The sequence below is a fragment of the Cygnus atratus genome, chromosome Z (assembly GCF_013377495.2).
Source record: "Cygnus atratus isolate AKBS03 ecotype Queensland, Australia chromosome Z, CAtr_DNAZoo_HiC_assembly, whole genome shotgun sequence".
Classification (NCBI taxonomy): domain Eukaryota; kingdom Metazoa; phylum Chordata; class Aves; order Anseriformes; family Anatidae; genus Cygnus; species Cygnus atratus.
Genome location: NC_066396.1, coordinates 18,619,433 through 18,639,440, shown reverse-complemented (window position 1 = coordinate 18,639,440; position 20,008 = coordinate 18,619,433). Strand labels below are relative to the sequence as shown.

The following is a 20,008-nucleotide window of genomic DNA, read 5'->3' as shown; positions in this document are numbered from 1 at the left end:
TTTATCTAAAGATACCTGAACATGAGCCAGCAAGGTGCCCTTGCTGCTAAGAAAGCTAATGGTTTTCTTGGCTGCATTAGGTGAGGCATTGCCAGCAGGTCAAGGCTCTTCCCAGGAGTGTTCAGTGATGGGATGAGAAGCAGTGGGCACAACCTGGCACAGAGGAGGCTCCATCCGAGCACCAGGAGCCCTTCTGTGCTGTGCGGGTGAGGGAGCCCTGGCACAGGCTGCCCAGACAGGCTGTGGGGTCTCCTCCTTGGAGATCTCCAAAAATGCCAGGACGTGGCCCTGGGCAGCCTGCTCTGGGTGTCCCTGCTCGGGCAGGGGTTGGGCCAGACGGACCCAGAGGTCCCTGCCAGCCTCAGCCCTTCTGGGTTTCTGTGATAAAGGTATCCTGTGTAGCTTGCTGGCAAATCCAAAGGGACCCCTGTGTGTCATGCTGTGCTTTTAAGCTCAGGTACTTCACTCTAAAATTACAAGTGTGGTAGATAGCACACATCTGAATAATAATGCAGCAGTACATACCATGAAAATATTATAGTATATCATTCTACTTCTTTTTGTAGGATAGATAGTGGAACTTCAGTTACTTCTGTTTTTCTGTTTAAATGCTTCTTAATAAAACGCACATAATATAAAAACACTTCTCTACGTTAAACATTTTTATTTCCACAGAAGGACTCCACCTTCCCCTTTCCATGTTTTCTTCCTGACATTCATTTTCTGTGGGTGGAAAACTAATCTAACGGTAACTTCCTCTCTGGTCTCCCACCCTGTACTTCCCTTTCTTCCTTCCTTGTAGGATTTTGTCATACCATGTTGTCCAGCCAGATACGGATAAATAAGAGTTCACTGATGGCTATTGATACTGCTGTGAATTATCTAGGTTCACAATAGAAACTAGGCTATAACCGGCTTGAGCCTACAGGCTGGAGTTAAGCTTTCTTGTGGTTTCGGCGTAGCCCAATGTCAGGTATGTTGCTAGCTCAGCTTTGTGTTGCCCTGTTCTTAATAGCTCCAGCCAAAAACTTAAAGCCATTTCTTCCCCCAGCCCCTGCTCGGTCGTTCCAATACCTGAGTTTTGCCTCTTTCAAACTACATCCTGTGCTCTTTTCTGCTCTGGTCCATGACTTTGAGATCGTTTTGCCATCAGGTAAAGGCTTCAAATCTCTACAGTCCTTTTTCCTGTTCATCTTTGCTGCTACTTCTGTAGCTTTTGGGGGGTCAGCTGCAGTGTGTGTGTGTGTTGGAACCAGACGAGCAATTCAGAGCTGCCTCCTGTTTCTTGCCACTAGCTCGCAGGGCAACCTCTGGAGTCTGTCAGTGACAAGCGGTTGACCAGATCAACTAAGAAAAGTAGCAGAAAAGAGAAACTCCAGTTCTGAGCCTGAAGCATGGGGAGCTTTGAGAAGTAATCCTTTTCATCTGAAGGCTGTGTTTTAGGGGAGGTAGGTAATAACCGAGCCATCAGGATCCCTTAAGGAAGGTGCAGGTTGCCTAGACCAGAAGAGCACCCTCAGAGGTTGCTGCTGCTGGCTAGGTAAAGAGGAAGAGAAACCTTGTGAAGAGGGCAAGGCATGAGGGTTGGTCTACGATACTACCTTTTAGCCTTCTAATCGTTCATTAGATCTTGGTGATCCTTTCCTCCAGTTGGTAACACATAATGGATCCGCACATAGGCGCATTCCTCAAAGTTCAGCGTACAGTCAGCTTGCATAAAGGTCATGGGGTGGCTTGGCACCTGTGATGGTAACACTGGTCTGTTACGTACACTGTTTGTTTCTGTTGTGGAAACTTCAGGGCTCTCTCCCTATGTGTACCAAGTGGTGTCTTCCCGCCCTTTAGAATGAGCAATGGGAAAAATGCTGCTATTTCTTTGGCGAAGGTTAACTTTCAACTAAGCTCTGCTTCCCGAAGTTGGCCGCTCTACTGCTGGAAAGCAGGGCATCATTTAGATTGCAGTATCTATTGTAACAGTAACGTAAGAAATGAAAACTGGCAGTTAGTGTAGAAAGCCCACCCAGCTTAGAGTTCCTCATGTTCTTTTGGTCTAGACTGCACAAACAAATTTTGCAGTCACCTATGTGAAACTGTCCCCTTCGTTTGCTGCTCTTCCTCCCCACCCTGCCACTTCCCAGTGTTTCCTGGCCGAAAATAAGAAGTTATTTCTTAATGTCAACTCTAGATGACATAGTTTATGTAGTACTTAAAAACACTTTTAATAATGCAACTGAATCACTTTGATTTAACCAATATGCAAACCTACAAATGTAAGAAGGAATGGTTAAATGTAGGGGAATCAGAAAAATTTGGATGACTTTGTTATGCAAAAGTAGTTCTGACAAACTAGTTCTTACAAACAGAATTAACATAAAGAAGGTTATTTAGTCGGACAAAAAGAAAGCTGAATTTTGAGCTCCTTTCCTTGTAGTTTAATGAAAACTGAGTTTCTCTTAGCTCAATAAAAATGAATAACACTGTCAGGAATTCTCCTTAATTGGAAAAAAACTAAACAATAAAAAGCCCTCAAGCTTCTGTCTTAACTAGGTTACAGAGTGAGTAATTCTCTCCTACTGCAATTACACAACAACAACAAAAAGAAACTATTCAAAAGAAAAGTTTGTTTTGCTGGAAGGCTTAAAACACTACTTGTCAAAATGTTAAGGTCCCTTCTTTTTCATGTACACGCACATAGCGGTTCTCCTCCAATTCCTAAAGATGTTTTTCTTAAAAAAAAAAAACAAAACAAAAAAAAAACAAGCAAACCACCATGACACAGAACTGTAGAACTGTGAGCACTGGTGGCAAGAAACCTGGAATCGGTGAGCAAGGAATCCTGCCATGTTTGTAAGTGAGCTCTGCTGGAGGGTCTTCTAGATTCTGATGAGAGCACTTGGAGAACATATTTTGGCAGCTGGCAAAAAGGAAATAGCCTGTCTTAATGAACCTAAACCCAAACACCCAGAAACAAAACCCAAGCAAAAAAAATATTGTAAAAAGCTGACAATATAGGCTTAAAAAAAGGTTGATCCAGAAACGTAATGGACAGAAATTGTGTGGTTAAGAAGGAGTATCTCCTTCTTGGTGTTAAGCTGTAGCAGCTTTTCTTGCAAAACGTGTATTTGTGTCTTAAGTAGTCAGTTTCTGATGACCACAAGCTGCTGCTTAAATAGACCATGAGGATGTGATATTTCTGCACACGACCTGTTTGGTGGTATTTTGGTGCAACCTATTTGAGAAGATAGGACTGCATCAAATAGGACAGCGAGTCGGTAAAACCATTACCTGGTTCTGGGTACGGAGTGACAGAGACGAGGACAGGAAACGTGGGCTCTGACTTACATTAGTGGAATCTTGCCATGGCTTCGGAGAGCTGAAAATTGGCTCCAGACTGCCATGCAGCAATCTCCTTTGATCCAATCTGAGTGAACTTTTGAGTTCTTCAGTATGACTTCCTTCATGTTCAAAGGGCTGAGTCTGCTTGGACTACTTCTTTCTCTTCTGTTATAGCAGAAGAGGGAGAGAGCTCCAGATGCAATTGATTTGAAGGTATAGCGTCATACTTCGCCAAAAGGCTGGTGCTTCAAGTTCAAGAAGTGCTTCCATTTGCATTTTTGGGTAGTTTCACTTTATGAGATGTTAAGCATTTGCTGAAGTGATTTGCTACATCAGGGTCTCCGCCTTTCAGGTAAAGTGTAACAGTCCTTAGGATTTCAGATGCTTTGTGGAACAAATTTCTCCACTCTTGATGCCTTTCCTCCTAATGAAGCATATAGGAATAAATTTATTTAAAAGCCCTGTAAGAAGTGACTTGCCTGATACAGTTGTCTTAACAAGTGTCACCAAAACCAAAGCAGACTCTACTGAAGTGTATGTCTTGAAGTGTTTTTGTTCTGAGGCTTGTTTATATCACAAGTGGTCTTTTGCTGCTTCAGTAGTTGCACTTCTAATTTACATGTAGGGTGTCCATATACACATCTGTATTTTCCCCACCATTCACATAACATGCAAAGTTTAGTTTACCTCTTCTATCTTGTTTTAAACAAAAGTTTATCTTTTTTGGTTTGGGCTTTTTACAGTTATCCACTTAATTATCCACTGGTGATCCACTTCTTCAGAGGACTGAAGGAAAGGGGGAAATTAGGAAGTAAAATGGCAAACTTGAGTTTCTTAAGCTGACTGCTCCTGCAAAGACTATTCTCCAGCTAATTCTCACTCTGACAGAAATAAAGTCCAGACAAATGTATCTTTCAGACATCTTGATGGCTTCTTTAGGGTATGACTGCTAGTGTACTGGAAGTGAACTTTGAAGAGGAAATAAGTTAATGTGTTATACGTACAGTGTAAGTTTAGAGAGCTGTCATTTAGAACTGAGTCTCTGTTTTCATGTTAAAACTTTTTGTTATTTGCATGCAGAAGTCTTCTAAAGTGTACCAAATTCATGTAAATGCAATTTGTAAAATGAAAAACCTCATTGCTGCTAGATGCAGTCTATTCCAAGTGTCCATGTTTCCTGCTGGTGTCTCTGAAGTTCTCTCGCTCTCCTTACCTGCATGGAAAAATACTTGCATGAAATCTTCCCTACTCAAAAGAAATGTATCTTTTTTGCCCTTGTTTTCTGTAAACACTGACCAGATTAGTGTGTAGAACAAGGCTGGTAATTCAGATATGAGCCAATGTCATGGGGTGGAGAGAGCACAAAAGGGCACAGAAGGCCACTAACTAGCTGGTCATGTGAGTGGCAAATGCTGTTCTTAAGCATAATCTCGGTTCAGTGTGTGTGGCAACTCTGCCTGATGAAAGGACTTAGAGTTCTATGCTTAACTTCTCTATCTGGTGGGGTAACATCAAAGTCTTTCTGAAACAGATATATAAAAATTCTGTAAAAATGGTTTTCTAAGTGTGTATGTTGCATGATAACTTGCTCTGACCTGGGAAACTTGAGTTTTGCATGTTTGGTAGTTTCTTCCATGCATGTTTAAGAATGTTTTTTTTTTGATTTAACCATATGTATTTCTTTTTTTTTGTTTTTTGTTTTCCTTCCCCCAACAGCTGGCTTACCCCTTGGTGTTCTAAACTTGGCCAAAATAAAACCGTATCAGAGAGGCTTTTTCTGTAATGATGACAGCATCAAGTATCCGTTCCATGACAGTACCATCACATCCACTGTCCTCTACACAGTGGGGTTCACCCTGCCCATTTTCTCTGTAAGTAGCTAATATATAGGGAGCTTTGGTGATGGGAGTAAAATGTATGCCTTCTAGGATTACAGAACTGTGACTGAGCTGAAGCCAGTAGGAGAGGTTATAAAGGCAAAATCCCATATGTATATATAGGCATATACATGTGAAAGGTGCAGTTGGCTACTTTGTTTGCACAGAAAATCTGGAGCTAATTTCTAACTAGCAGTGTCTCTAATCTTATTTGCTTCAGGAACAGAAAAATTGGAGATGAGAATTTGCTGCATTTTAGTGAGCCTAGATTGTTATCTTTGGGGAGAAAAACACTACAGGCTTCCAAAATGCTACGAAATAAATCTGTCTTCTGTTCAGAATGGGTTACTCTGATAAGTATTTGTGATAAGACTTCCACTTTAGCAGAGCATACAAACCTGTAATTAGCAAGTGTTGGTTCTGTATGTTTTCTACAGAAATAAGTCTAATTTGAACTCGTTTTTTTGTTGTTTAAAAAGTGTAATGATTCCTTAAACCTTTAAAAATGGGATACAGAGGCTGAAAATCCAGATGCTTGCAGAAAAGAGGCCCTGTTTTCAAGACCACATGATTTTAATAAAGAAGAATTTAACTCTGCGGTAGTTCTTCTAACAATATTATAAGCCTGATTGTATCCAAATTTTAGTAAGGTTTGAGCTGGTTTAGAGAACCAAAATCTAACTATTCAGAGTAGTCTGGCCTGAAGTTTCATCTTGTCTCTGCACGTATTAAACTGATTAGAAGGTAGAAGTAGCCATTTAAAACAAGTCACCAGGTATCTGTGGAACCTGTACATGTGCTTTTTTACTCAAATTTTGCTTTAAATGTTTGTTTGTTAGAGGTTTGTTATTCCTCTGCAATAAAAGTAAGGTCAACACAATAATTGTTACCATTAGTATTTAGTTCAGTTTTTGAGGAAAATAGTTGTCTGAAGCTTTTCAGTTCAGTGCTTTTATGTACATTTGTAGGATTTGCACAGCAAACTTCTAGTGCCTTGGTGCAGGGAATTAGAATATATAATTGTATCCATCATTTCTGGCCTATGGTTTGTTTTTTTTGGCGGGGGGGGGGGGAAGGGGGAGAATGACTGTCAAAATCTAAAGCATTTGTAGGTTTGCAACAACAATACCTGTTATCCAGATCGGTTCTGTTTCAATTTGAACATTTTACAAACCATAAAGTAACACAGGTTTCCCATAACCTAGTGAAGGAAAGGCAGTCATTGTAGTAGATGTATATTACTGCTGTGCGTAGGTAACACAGTACCCTAACTGGCTTTATTAGTCCTGGTTTTAGATTCGCCCACCTTGTTCTCTTAAGTGTTGGTCTACTAATGCAAGCAGTCTTAACTGATGCCTATTAGTTGGCTTGGATTAAGTTTGTGATGCTTACAAGTTCTGTAGCTGATGAGCTCCTTGTAAAACACCTCCTTCTGAGAATGATGGAAGTTACTGTAGGATAAAAGCAAAATTAAACTGCTCTGCACTGAGTAAAAAAGAATCTGCCTCTGAAACTGCTAGGACCCTGTCAAAACAATGGATATTTAAATTGTAATTTTACTTCACTGCTGAAACTTGGAAGGGGAGGAGAATAGGGTTGTGGAAACAATTCTGGAGATGTCTGTAGGCAGTTCTTCAGCCCCTCGCAAAAGGTGAAAAGTAGCCTTTGTGCTTACTGAAAACTTGAGGTTTAGGGTGAGATATAGAACTAGGGAGCAAAAGATCTAGTTTTTTATCAATTACTGAATTTTAAGTGGATTCCAGCTGAATGCTTTCTAACTTCAATCTTGCTTTTAGTCGGAATGAAAGAAGAAAGTTGATGAGGTTGAGAACAGGAGAATCAGATATCCAGACTGATTCTTGCTCTGAACTGTCTCAATGAAGGCTTGAGACTTGTTTTCAGGGCAGCTAAAGCTTTTGGAAGTGGTATGTTTGAATCAATGTCTTCAACAGGGACAAAGCTGGCTTATGAAAGCTGATTGAACAGTAGCTCTGATTATCCCACATCTAGTCAAAATGTTATCTTGAGATAAGACTGTTGTGGAAGGACCAGGTTTTTTAATGAAGGAGTTGATGCTAAAAGTAGGGTCTAGTACTGTGCAAAGAAAAGTTGATAAGTAGGTCTTCTGTGCAAACTTTTTTCTCATATTAGACTCTTGTTCCTAAGTTGGACTTAACCTCAGCTTTTTCTCTTCACAAGAAAGAAGAACTTGTGGTAAGAAGTTGAGGGAAGTAAAGGGAAACATATCTGAAATGTGAAAAATGAATGGTTAATTGAGTAGTAGAGTGGTTATAGCCCTTTCCCTTAGCATTCAACAATGTAGAGGTGTCCCTGATCCAGTTATCTAGTCTTTAGCCCCCAAAGCCTCATGAAATCTCAGCAGAAATGCTTGAAATATGAGTATGTTCCTTGCTGCACTAAAAGATTGCTTGTATTCAGAGTCCAGTAAGAAATGGCCTCAACATCTTTCTGCATAATAATAATGAAAGGTCTTGTCTGGTTCAGTTGGTAGGATAGGCCTGTAGTGGAACATAAAGTAACTTCAAAGGTGTGTGTGTGTGGAACCCAACAACCAAAAAAAAAAAACCCACAGAACGTACAATAATGAGTAAGGTATAGATATTCCATTGTTAAGAAGTCTAGAAGTTAAGAAGTTTTACATAAAAGAAACAATCTTGTGGCAAGATCTAACCATGCCTATTTGCGTGTGCTCCATTCAGTTGGTCTTTTCTGGTGACTTGACCTACAAATCAATTTTCTCTTCTCCCAGTCCTCATTCTTCTTAGACCCACTGCTTTCAGGGGCACTCGTGCAGCTTTTCTTAAATCCACTGCTTGGGATTCCTTTCTTTGAGTGAAAGGAATATCACGGGTCTGTGGAACTCAACTTCTCCTCCTTGAAGACGTACAATTACATTATGTCATAGAATGGTTTGGATTGGAAGGGACCTTAAAGATCACCTAATTCCGGTGCCCCCTGCCACATCACTTTGTCTTTTACTTCATAAAACAGAACAAAGTCTTTGGTTTGGCAAAGGTTGATGTCTTCAGTATCACAAAGCCTTTCCAAAAGGAACCCGCTTAGTTTTGTTTCTTTGACCAATTAGGCTTAATGTTTTCAGAAATACGTCCTTCCACCATATGCATCAGTATCTGGCTGTAAGTTTTCCTTCCTACAAACTAGAACTATACTTTATAGGCCACCTATTGATTTCTTTTCTGACAAAAGAAGTGAAACTTCTTTGCCGTGATTGTGAAAGGGATCCATTTTCTAGTGAAACTTCAATTGAAAGCTCCTATTTGATTAATGATATAAGCACTTACTGGGCTAACTCATGTTTCTCAAGGGACAAATGTAGTTACAACTGTGGTAAAGACTAATAAAGCAGGGAACTGAAATTAAGCTGTTCTAAGACTCGGATTGGTAGAGGTACGCATTTTGTTTTTTGCTGCTATGTCATAACTTTTTTATGGCCCACTACTGATACTTTTGCAACTGATTGAAATTAAATTTCGTTCTGACACTAGAGTGCACATTAGCATCCCTTAACCTCATTTTTAGGTCTCTGGTTATTAAAACTAATAGATTTATTATTTATTAAACAAAAGAGTTTCTCTTCTATGCAAAACCTTTCAAATAGGAAAACGATGTGTTATTCTCATAGTTTCCATTGCATTGGAAACCTTTTTGGGCAGTGCTGATGAATTTCATATTCTGGTATGAGTTCTGCTTGACACTAACTGTTCACCTTCTATACTCGTGATGAGTATTGCCTTTGAAACCATGCTTATTCTGAGGAATACTCTGCTTAAAGCCAGCATAATAACCCTGTGTGAAGGGGTAATGTTGTAGGGTGATGATCTTTGATTAGAAGATCAGTAATCCTTAGGTGAGATTGGATGCAACACCTGCCACTTCTGAGCCTCTGCACCAGCTTCAGCCCCTTCTGTTGCAAGGCTGCCCTGCAGAGCTCATTTGGAGTTGGATGCAAAAATATCAGAGGAGCACCAACTGCAATTCTGCGCTTGAATGAGTCACCTGTACCAGATGCAAATCTTAAATTGTGGCAGCTTGCTTATTAAGTGTGTAGACTTTGGGTTGTACTTCTTTTCTCAATCCTTCAGATGCGATTATTAATACAGTGATGAAGGTGCCATGTAAGAACCAGAGTAAAATAATTGGCAGCCTAATAGTAGACAGAGCTTCAGGCAAGAGTTTTTAAAATTGTAGGTGAAGCTTGGTCACAACTATGAGAAGGCCAAGCTGTCAGTGTGTTTGAGCTGTTCTTCAAGGTTTTAGTTGACAAAACATATGAAAGGAGTAAAAAGGAGTAGGGGGAAATGTAGGGAGAGAGAATTGTGACTTTTGCTTAAATTACTCTTATTTAAAGAGCAGTCTGTCTTCTGTCCTGTGGCTCACCTGATCACACCTTCATTTGCTCTGCCTTAGGCAGTAAATTGCTTACACAGCTTTTTTTCCTGGAGAAAATGGAACGACAAAAAGCAGCAGTTGCTCTAGGTGAGCCGAAGATTGATGGCTCTTCCTAGGTGCTCTCATGAACTTTAAAGTTCTTTAAAGAAATGGAAAGCGGAGCTGTTCTAATATTGAAAAACAGAAGCAAAAGTCTAACTATCTGTAAAGAGCTGTGAGATACTGGTACAAGCCTCCACAGAATGCAACTATATGGAGTAATAACAAAGTCTCAGAAGTTTCAACTAAGTCATTGCAAAATGAATATTTCCAGGCAGGTTTTCTAGTGTTGTACAGATAAATGCTATGAATGTTTTTGCTGATGAACTTAGTAGCAGATCTCTACAGAATATGCAGGGGAAGCATTAACTTCTGACTTCTGTCTTGACTGTCTTCAATTTCCGGTGTAAGAAGACTTAATCTCAAAATACCGTTTATGCTTTTTTCATATGAAGTCTAGATCTTTCCTAGTTTAAAGCAGTACTAATGAAGTTGGCATTAGCTAATAGGTTGAAAGTGGTGATGGCTTTGCTGTCTACTATTCTCTCAGCTCTTCAAGAAAAGTCTTAACTTTGTCTTTCTAGATTATTGCTACCCACTAGTGAAGCACTGAGGTATAAATCTATTTTGTCTGAAATGTGTTCATTGTTTCCTGGTGTCAACCACCTCTGTTCTCCTAATCCCATTATTACACCTCTTTTCTTCTGGTATTAAGGAGGTCTGTATCAGTGGTTGATCAATTAATCATTGGAAATGAGACGAGGAGGACGGTGAAGTTCTCAGACAAAAAACAGCATTTAAAAAATAAGGCAACATAAACCAACCAACCTACAAAACAATCTTTTTTAGATCCATAGGTCCAAATGATCACTTCACCAAAATATTAGGAATTATTGCAGACAACCTGAGGGGTCAAGACAGGACAGCAATATGGCTACTGAAATACAGTGTAGATGAATGTGATGTTCTTCCTGAGGAGAGTAGGAAGGATAACTCTGTGCAATCGTAATGTGATGTTCTCTTTCAACCTGTATGGTAATGGTCAGCTTTTAGCTCTATGAAGAAGTGCTGGTGCCTTTGGAAAAGACCTGTCTAACGGCTGCTCTATTATATTGATGCACAACAGCTATAGGAAACAATTTTTCCCCTCTTGTATGCTGAAATGACAAGCTCCCAGCTCATCCGAGCAGCTTAACCTGCAAGTGCATTACTCTGAACTCATTAATGGACAAATCTCCATCTCTCTTGTCCTTAAAGTGGTTTTGCAGGCAAAACTGGATGACCTTGATCTTCTACTGTGTCAGAGTTGCCAGCTTTGTCAGCAGTACATCTGCTAGTTATGCCAGAATCATTAATAAATTATACACTGCATAGCGTTAGCTCTGTGACTTGATCCCTGAGATTACCCTGCCAGTAACCTTTTCCCAACCTCTTAACATACCTGTTGTCATTTTCCCTTTAGGCAATTTCTTCACCCTGCTGCAGTTGACTTGTAAACTTTTACAAGTACACACCAGGGATGCTTTTTGATATTTTGGTATTGTCATTTGAGAAATATTCAGTAGACAGCCTTTAAGGACCCTTTGCCATCTCTACTTACTTAGGAGACAAGTCCAATTATTTTTTTTTACTTTCATGTAAAACTGAGTCCAAGTGATTTTTAGTAATTCTCCTCTTTTGTTTGCCAGACTCTGCCCTTTGAAATTGTAGCTTGGTTAGGGGGAAATAGATATTTGTAGAAAAAGCAGGGCCTTTCTTTTAACGCTGTGTGGCAGTGTGATTGTGCAAGATGTAGGGTTCACCACCTTTGCCCCAGTGATCTGCTGTTGAAATTTTTACTACTTTTCCTTGAGAAATAACTTGTAGACTAAGTGGATAAATCTCATGTCTAGGTAGGTTTATCCTACAACAGCTCTAAACTTCTGTAACATCGGTTATCCAACCTTGACACTAATGATAGTTGTGCCATTATGAAGACAGTATCACTTAACCTTCAGTCATGTCTAGTCCTCCTATATGGGAGTTATCATACTTAGCTTTTGCATCATGGTAGCAATCTTCCTATTCCTGTCCTCTGAACTGATATCTTTCAGAGTTTTAAAAAAAAAGTCTATCACAAATACAGGGCTAACTAGCTTTGTACTTATTACAGTAAGAGGGTTTGTCTCGTGCAGCCCTTATGCCAGTAGTGTTGCTTGTTTTTGTGCGTGTATGAAAGCTGAACTGTGTACTTTCTCCCTGTCTTTGTGTTATCTTGCAGGGTGGTGTACTTACACTGCAGAAGTACTAAAGGTATATGTGTGAAAGGATTTCAATCTAAGTGTCAGGCTTGTTTACATGGGATTTGTTTATTTTTTCAAAAATCAAACTCAGTCATATAAAACAGAGCAAAACCTTCAGTTACGGTGCATTTTCTTAATGGTTTTGCTTGCCAGAAATGGGTGGTTGTCTTTCTAGTTTGATTTCTCCTTTGCTCTCTTCTCCTTTAAACCAGCTAATAGTGAAACCAATCAATGTGTATTTGAAAGAAGCAAATTAAACCTGCTGTCTGGAGTGTGTTTTGAGGGAGTAGCTATAGACCCTGGAGAGTGCTTTACTGGTTCTTGATGTCTTTTTGGTTACTGATTAGCAACTACCTTGGACTGAGCAAATGGTAAATCACAAATGTAGTTCTGTTGACTGAAGGTTTTGGTTTGATAGCATTACATCAATCTGATAAAACTTCCAGTAAGCTGGCTTTTGGAAATTAAAATTTCTGCCCCAGCTTTTAATGGAACATGTCTCCTTTCAGCATTGAGACATGCTCAGAACAAGAAGATAGGTCTGTTGCAATCATTTCTTTAATCAGTTACGGTTGGAAGAAACTAGAAAAAATACTTTATGAAACTAACTGTATAAAATTTTTAACAGTATTATGTTACAAAGCATAGCTCTTTGAATTAACTGTAGGTAAATATCAAACTTTTTAAGACTGTCTCAATGAAATGATGCTTTCTTACTTAAGTGTTACTGGCTTTCTTACTTGAGCGTTACCGGTTATGACTTCTGGAAACTGTTTATGACTCTCATAATTAATGGATATTCTTCCCCATACTAAGTGGCCTTCAGGTGTAGGTGTAGTACTTTTCTCAAAGCTCCATGGAACAACTCATTCTGTATTTTAATACCTAGTTCTGGTCTTTCAGTAGTCCACTGCTAGACACAAATGGCTGCGTAATACTTTATATGTTGTCTCAGTAATATTGCTTGAAGGATTATAGTTCACAAAGATCAGAATGCTTCTCTCTTTTAAGCCTGGAGAGAAGTTTTGAGCGCTAGGGTGAAATGGAAGTTCTTCGACCATGCTCTTCATTGCTTTATTACACTACTCTCTTGGTCTAACAAACTAAAGCAGTGGAACATCAGACAAATGAAGATGCACCTGAGGCACTCGAGTGATGGAAAGAAGCTATGAAAGAGGGCGCTCTAACTTATTTTAGTTGTTTCCTAGTAGCTTAAAATGCAAAGCAAACACAAAGTTTGTTGTTTACTTAACTATTCTGTTTGTATGCTCTTGATGTAGGACAATGTTGCAAGCAATTACAGACTAATTAGAGCATAATCTCAGTACTGCTGAAGAGTGAGCACACATTTCAAACAACTTCTCTTTGCAAGAAAAAACATTTTAAAAACATAACCTGAGCCCTCTGGAAGCTTGCCTCCTTCTCACCCTTGCAAATTTGGAACAGTAAGGTAGGGGTAGGAGGAAATGGGAATAAGCCGTCTTCATGCCATTAATCATAAAGCAGGTCTTTAAAAGAGATTATACAGAGATGGTGACATGATGCCAGTGACAACACCTGACTAGGATAGCAGGGATGTTAGGTTTTGGTAGCTGCCCAGACGTGATCCTGGGCAACCTGCTCTGGGTGTCCCTGCTGGAGCAGGGGTTGGGCTGAATGGACCCAGAGGTCCCTGCCGACCTCAACTCTTCTTGGATTCTGTGATTTGTGTTTTTAGGCTGAACCTAATTTTGTGAGTAACTGCTTTACTGGGATGATTGGAACTAACAACTTTGAAAGAGTAAATCTGTAAAATAAATAAATAATCAATTTTTTCCTTAAATCTTAAAATCTAAGTCTTGAATCTTTTTGTTAGTATGTGTGTAGGGCAAAATCATTCCCTGTTCCATCACACTTCTATAGAATAAGTGGTGTTGGAAGTACATCATAGCCTCATGTTGACAAGCAGCACCTTCCCTCATGGCTGCACACTACTTCTGCCTCCTCCCTTGCCCAAGGTAGCTAAATACTAACCTACAGCTGATGTACAGGCATGCTGTTGTAACACCACCATGGAGGAAGGCAGAAGCGAGAGCTGGGTTGTGATGTCTTCCAAATCCCTGCTCTCTATCCTTACTATTAGGATCAAGGAACAGTAGTGGCTTATGTTTTCTTTTTTTTCCCCTGGTAGAAAGGCTGTTCTTGCACCGTCCTGCACAGCCCAGCTCCCAGGGCAGTGTGCTGGCTGGTGTTTGAATGGCTCAGTGTTTTGGAGAGGCTCTGGCTTGGCTCTCAGCCCATCCTGCTGTCCCTTCTCTGCTCCGTTGGTGTGCCTGGATGGCTTCCAGCGCCAGATCAGTTGTAGTCCCACAGGCATGGATCTGGAAATAACTCCTCTTCACAATGACAGGGTTTCTTCTCGTCCCTGGAAGTGGCAGGAAGCTTTGATTTGTTTAACTGCAGCAGTACAGAACACGTTTGATTCTGTGCGATGGGCACTACAACAAGCCCTGAACCACTCAGCTGTGTCCCAGCACTGCGTCACACTCAGACATTGCCTCAAGGAAGTTTTCACCTTATGAGTCATTGGTTTGTCATTCATTCTCCCTTGTCAGTTTTGAAACTGAAGCATTTGTTTAAAAGTCATTTCTGTGTGATGTAAACAGCAAAAACTGTAGCGAATCATTGGTGTAACCACTGTGTTCCTCATCTGTGTCTGGACCATGAGTTGGACTTCATTTGGAGGGCTTCCTGAGTGGAGATTAAAGGGGGAAGGAGTTTGAGAAAGTATCCAATGTGTTCTCTTTTATTTGTGTAAAGCCTGACTATAACTCTGAGCTCCACTCCCTCCCTACTCACTAATTTTTTGCACTATTTGATTGGTATTTTTTTTTCTCCCCTATATCAGTGTTGTCATCTCTGTTCTCTCTATATTTTTGTTTGTAGACACTTACCTGGGGGTGGCTGGTATGTATGTAGGAAGGAATAGTTGGGCTGTGCCCTGACACAGAGGTTCTGAGGAGAGGTGTGTGATCAGTGGCACCTCTCTGGCAGGCAGGAAGGAGCCTGTTTTTCATCCTTGTGATCCCTTACTGGTAGATAAGGAGGGTCTTCCCCCAGAATTACTTGTTTTGTCCATCTCCAGACTGGTATGCGTCTTGTATGTGATGAATTTCGAGCACAAAATCAAGCTCTCTTCAGCACTTGTAAATCCCTAAGTTGAAGAAGACTTATTGAAGGTTCTTGGTAGTCTCCCATCTCTCTTCTTCTGTACAGTAGCTGCCTTCTGAGGTTATTCATCCCTGTAGGAGCAGTGCCTGCAATCTGTTTGTGTGCCTCAGACAGAGGATCAGGGTTTAAAAATCTTTGTTTATATCCTCTTTCGAACTTCTTTTAAACTCTGCCATTCAAATGCCTAGCTTCAATTAGTGGTGAAGGTCTCTTGGTACACAGTCCATGGTGCACCTTCATCTTGTGCTTAAGATGACAAACTTCTTTTAATGGAAAATGGGAATAAAACCTCCAAGTCCCAAGGCTGCTGAGCGTGTGCAGTGACCACGTTGTTCCTGGGACCTAACCAGTGTGCCTGGAGTGAGGAGGCTGCATGCACACATTGTCATCCTTCCCCTGCTCCTTCCTAAAAACTCCCTCTACACTTGCGCTCCCTGAGGAGCACCCCTTTTCTGCTTTCATCAAATGCAGTTTCTGCTCTCCTGCTTTCTGAAGCTGGACGGAGAAGGTATAAAGGGACAGCGGCTGCTCACTGCAATGTAAAGGAATAGTGGGTAATTGTGGCAGTGGCAGCAAATTGAGCAACTTGGTGGCTGTCGCTAAACTGTTTACTCAGTCATGGTTTCGGAATGCTTTCATGCTTCACGTGCCACAAACGTGAAGGTGAAAGAAGTCCTGTCCTCTCTCTCCTTCCTCAAACTTGTGCACGTGGCTCAGCAGTCTTTCCCGGGAGCTGCAAAGACGAGGCAGTCCTTGGACAAAGCGCATAACCTTCTGACTTGCTGCATGTCCCTTCCTCTTTATGCACTGCTCCTTGGAAATGCGGGGGTGTAATAATCACTAGAGTTTAAATGTTGCTTTTGTAATGTATTTTTTTATTCCTTTTTGCTAGCTGGCTTGCCTTTTGCAATTCTCAATTCAAGACGTATCCCCTTCCAGAGAGGATTTTTCTGTAGTGACGAATCCATCCGGTATCCATACAAAGAGGACACCATTTCTTATAAGTTGTTAGCAGGAATAATTGTTCCTTTCAGTATAATTGTTGTAAGTTAAACTTTTTTTTTCATTGCATTTGATTTCAATGGGGGTGGGAAGGAGGGACAGTCTGTTAATACAGATCTCTAAAACATAAAACATTTTTCTGTAGGATTTCTCGAACTTTAAAATAATGCCTTTAGCTTTGCTGCTAAAGCAGGAGAAATGGTGTTCTGGTAAGGATAACTAAAAAATTTTCATTTAAAGCCGAACAAATATAAGTGAAGAACAGAAAAAGAACACCACAGAACTATAGTGGCATATTTTGGTTTTTAGGTGACTTAATTGTACAGTTTGTAAGGTATGGAAATGAAGAAAGTTTTTATTGGTTAAGAATAAGACTCATGTTAAATGTCTGTCTAAAGCCTTCCTCTTCTGGGAGCTACTACTCAGAAGGCAAGTTATCATAACCTATTAAGTCAATATTTCTATTTGCCACAGAGCCATTGGAAATACATTGGAGGTAAAAAGTTCTGGAATAAGACAAAACAAAATATTATGACTTCAAATCAGAACATAGCACAACCATAGCTTTAGAATACAAAGAATAAGTAGCTAGGGAGTCTTTTCCTGAACTTACTCTGAAGGTGAGGATAAAACAGAGTCCAGTTGTGTGAATTAATTCTAGGTTTCACTTTGATGCTGCACCTAAAGAGGTTCAGCTGTGTTCTGTGGGGAAGGGGACTGTCGCCCCCTTCCTTTCTCCTCACATCTGGTCAGAGGGCTGGAGAGATCCCTCTGCAACTGCCAGCGGTGTTTGTTGCCTGGAGTGAGACAGTTTGGGATCTCCCTCTGACCCCAGCCCCTAGCTTAGTCAAATTGGTTCAAGCATTTTGTGCCTCTGTATCCTTGAGACTTAATTGCACCCTGTCAGCTGAGCCAACCTGATAGCTCCTTATTGACAGAAGGTTCCACTCTTGCTTTGTCTTTTGCCACCTGCAGTGGCTTGTCTGAACCAGGATAAGCTACTGGAATTCCTTAACCTGGTTGAAAATAGCTTTCTTCTTTGTGCTAGTTTGGGTGAAAAGGCTTCTGGAAGAGTATGCGAGAAGTGTCAGTGTTGATGCAAGAAGTGGCAGGAGCGTGCCCTTGGGCATGGGTGGAGTGGAAAGCTGGATCTCAGCAGTTACTGCTGCTTGTTTTATATCTTGTGGGACTGTACTTAAATTCCCACAGTGGCCCTTCAACAGGGGCTTCATCTCTGCCCAGATCTACCAAAAAACTTCAGATTCCACTCATGTCTTTGTGCTGGGTGACATCAATTTTGATTGCAGCTACAACTTTAGCAGTGTTGAAACTTATGCCAAACAAGATTTTTAGATGTTTAAATGCTTATCCAAGAATATGTCAGAAATTAAAGCACGAAAATGAGCAGCTAAAGCAGAATGTCAGCTGGCTGTTTTTCTGGGCTAATGGATTAAAACCAGGGAATATCATAGCTGTCTGAGTCTCTTGTATACATACTGTAGGTATGGATTTTTGTCTAGGTTCCAACATACAGGTCAACCTGTAGCTTGTGCTCTTGAAGAGAATTTTTTTATCCCTATCTGTAGAAACGTGGGGCTGGGAACCAGAACTGACTTACCTTGTTTTCCTTTTCTTGGAAAAACTGTGCTTCAGAACATAAATGCAGCAGAATTTTTTTAATCCCCCCCTTTATTTTACATATTTATGCTCAAACCAGGTAGTCAATATTACCAAGGAGCAGCCATACTGGGTAACAGCTGAGGTCCATCTCGCTTATTTCATTCTATCAGTGGTTAAAACAGAAAAGTAAGGAAGAACAGAGCAAAATACTTTCCTACCAGACACTTGCAGCTCGGTGGCTTTGAGTCAGAAAAGGCTTCAGTGAGCACAGAACTTCTTAATGAATTTACTTCCTTGATTTTTATCTAGTCTCCATATGAACCTGTATACACATTCAGCTAGTGAAGTTACCTTTATGACATCTGGGACCACCCTTTAGTGGTGAAATCAGGCTTTTCTGGCAAGATGGCTTTCAATTCAGATGTTAGAAGCAAATGTTGGTGTCTTACTCTTAATGCATATACGGATCACTGAAGATGAATACTCTGAGTCCAGATACCACTGACATAATTCTTTTTTAATCACCTCAGCTGAGATGAGTGGCCTTCCAGGTTTTTTAGCCATGTTCTTTAAAAGGAATTCATTCTTTAGTAGTCAATATATTGTCATGGCTGTGACACTTCGTTTCAGCTATCTTTGCCAAGAGGACATTCTGTGGGATGGGTAGATTCTGTGTAAGAGCTTTCTGATTTCTGCTGTGCTTGAAATATAGCTTTTTCAGCTTTAGTCCATGTTTCATCGTTTCTATGTTTCAGTCCATGTTTTGGTAGGCTGCAGAATCCAAAAACTATCAGTGTCATACCCTCATTGGCTTGTCTGCCTGCCTTAAGTGTGCAAAGCTACTAACAGCTACCTTGTTTGCCCAGGTGCCAATGTCTAATGACAGCCTTATTCGCTCAAGCTCTGCCTTTCTGGGATCGTGGACATGTCACTCTATCAAGTGACAGATGGAGCCATCATTTAATCCTTATAGGATTTTTAATGATAACTACCTAACTGTATGCAACCCTGCTTCCATTTTATCACCTGTATGAGGAGAGCCCTTCTGTATCAAATGGGACTGGCTGGCTCATGCCCAGCCTCTCTGGTGTGAAGCATTAACTATATCAAATGAGGCTGAAGTTTTGTACACTTAGTTTGAGGAAAAATATGCTTTCTGCAAAAGACAGAAGTTAGAGGAAAATAAAGTTATGTCTGTTTTCTTATCAACACAATATATTCATGATGCATATACCTCGAACACAAAAAATACTTTGAAAGCCCTTGGTAATACTTGTCATTAGCTTTTTTTCTCCCCTAAAGATAATTTTTTCTTGAGACATGGAGGTTTCTTTGCTTAAATAACTGGCCTTTCACATCTAGAAGTCAAATTTTGATCCTTCAGAACAGTTTCTGGCTTCACCAAAAAAAAACACCACCAAACTTTCTGACAAAATAGAAAAAAAAAATTGCCTAGCGGAAACTTAGCTAAAGAAGACTCAGTGTAGGATAAAACCTAAAACTAGAGGAAATGCTTCTGATCAGAGCCACATTAAATAGTATGGTTGAATCCTTCTCTGAGAAGGCTTTGTTTTAGTAAATATTCTGACAATCAGTGTACTTGTATAAAGCTCAGCATAAAGCGGGGTAAGGCAAAATGTTTTTTTACTTTTATATAAAAAATGTTTTTTAAAAGCTTTAGGAATGGTTACTACCAATTCCTGGGAAAATTAATTCTGGAGCCTAATCAATTTTTTTTGAAACTACATACTTAAGAGAAAAAGATTACTCTTGTTACTACCTAAGTCAGCTTAAGTCATTGTCTTCCTTTAACTGTTGTCCTTCTTTTTCTTTCAGATAATCCTAGGAGAGACTCTCTCTGTCTTTTATAACAATTTGCACTCAAATTCATTTGTCAGAAATAACTACATAGCCACTATTTACAAAGCCATTGGGACCTTCATTTTTGGAGCAGCTGCTAGCCAGTCGTTGACGGACATTGCCAAGTACGCCATAGGCAGACTGCGCCCTCACTTCCTTGCTGTGTGCCAGCCTGACTGGACACAGATCAACTGCAGTCTGGGTTACATTGAGAACTTCCCTTGCCAAGGAGACAAAGCAAAAATCAATGAGGGAAGGTGAGTGACTAACAACCTTGTAGACCTGGTTGTGAGACATGTTGCTTAGCCTGGAAAGCCTTGGGGTGATGGGTTTGGTGTCTACTGCATGCAT

The 20,008-nt window shown here is 40.3% G+C and overlaps 1 protein-coding gene across 2 annotated transcripts in view; it reads left to right on the top strand.

Annotated features, from left to right (window-relative positions):
• PLPP1 (phospholipid phosphatase 1) overlaps positions 1-20,008 on the top strand; it is a 61,455-nt gene that overhangs the window by 9,917 nt on the left and 31,530 nt on the right. Inside the window, exons 2-3 of one of the 2 annotated variants that reach the window (XM_035553706.2) lie at positions 16,068-16,219; positions 19,634-19,914. In XM_035553706.2, coding sequence (XP_035409599.1) covers positions 16,068-16,219; positions 19,634-19,914 — 433 coding nt within the window. Of the gene's footprint in view, positions 1-5,052; positions 5,208-16,067; positions 16,220-19,633; positions 19,915-20,008 lie in introns of both variants that reach the window. The other variant, XM_035553705.2, reaches the window with a different exon arrangement.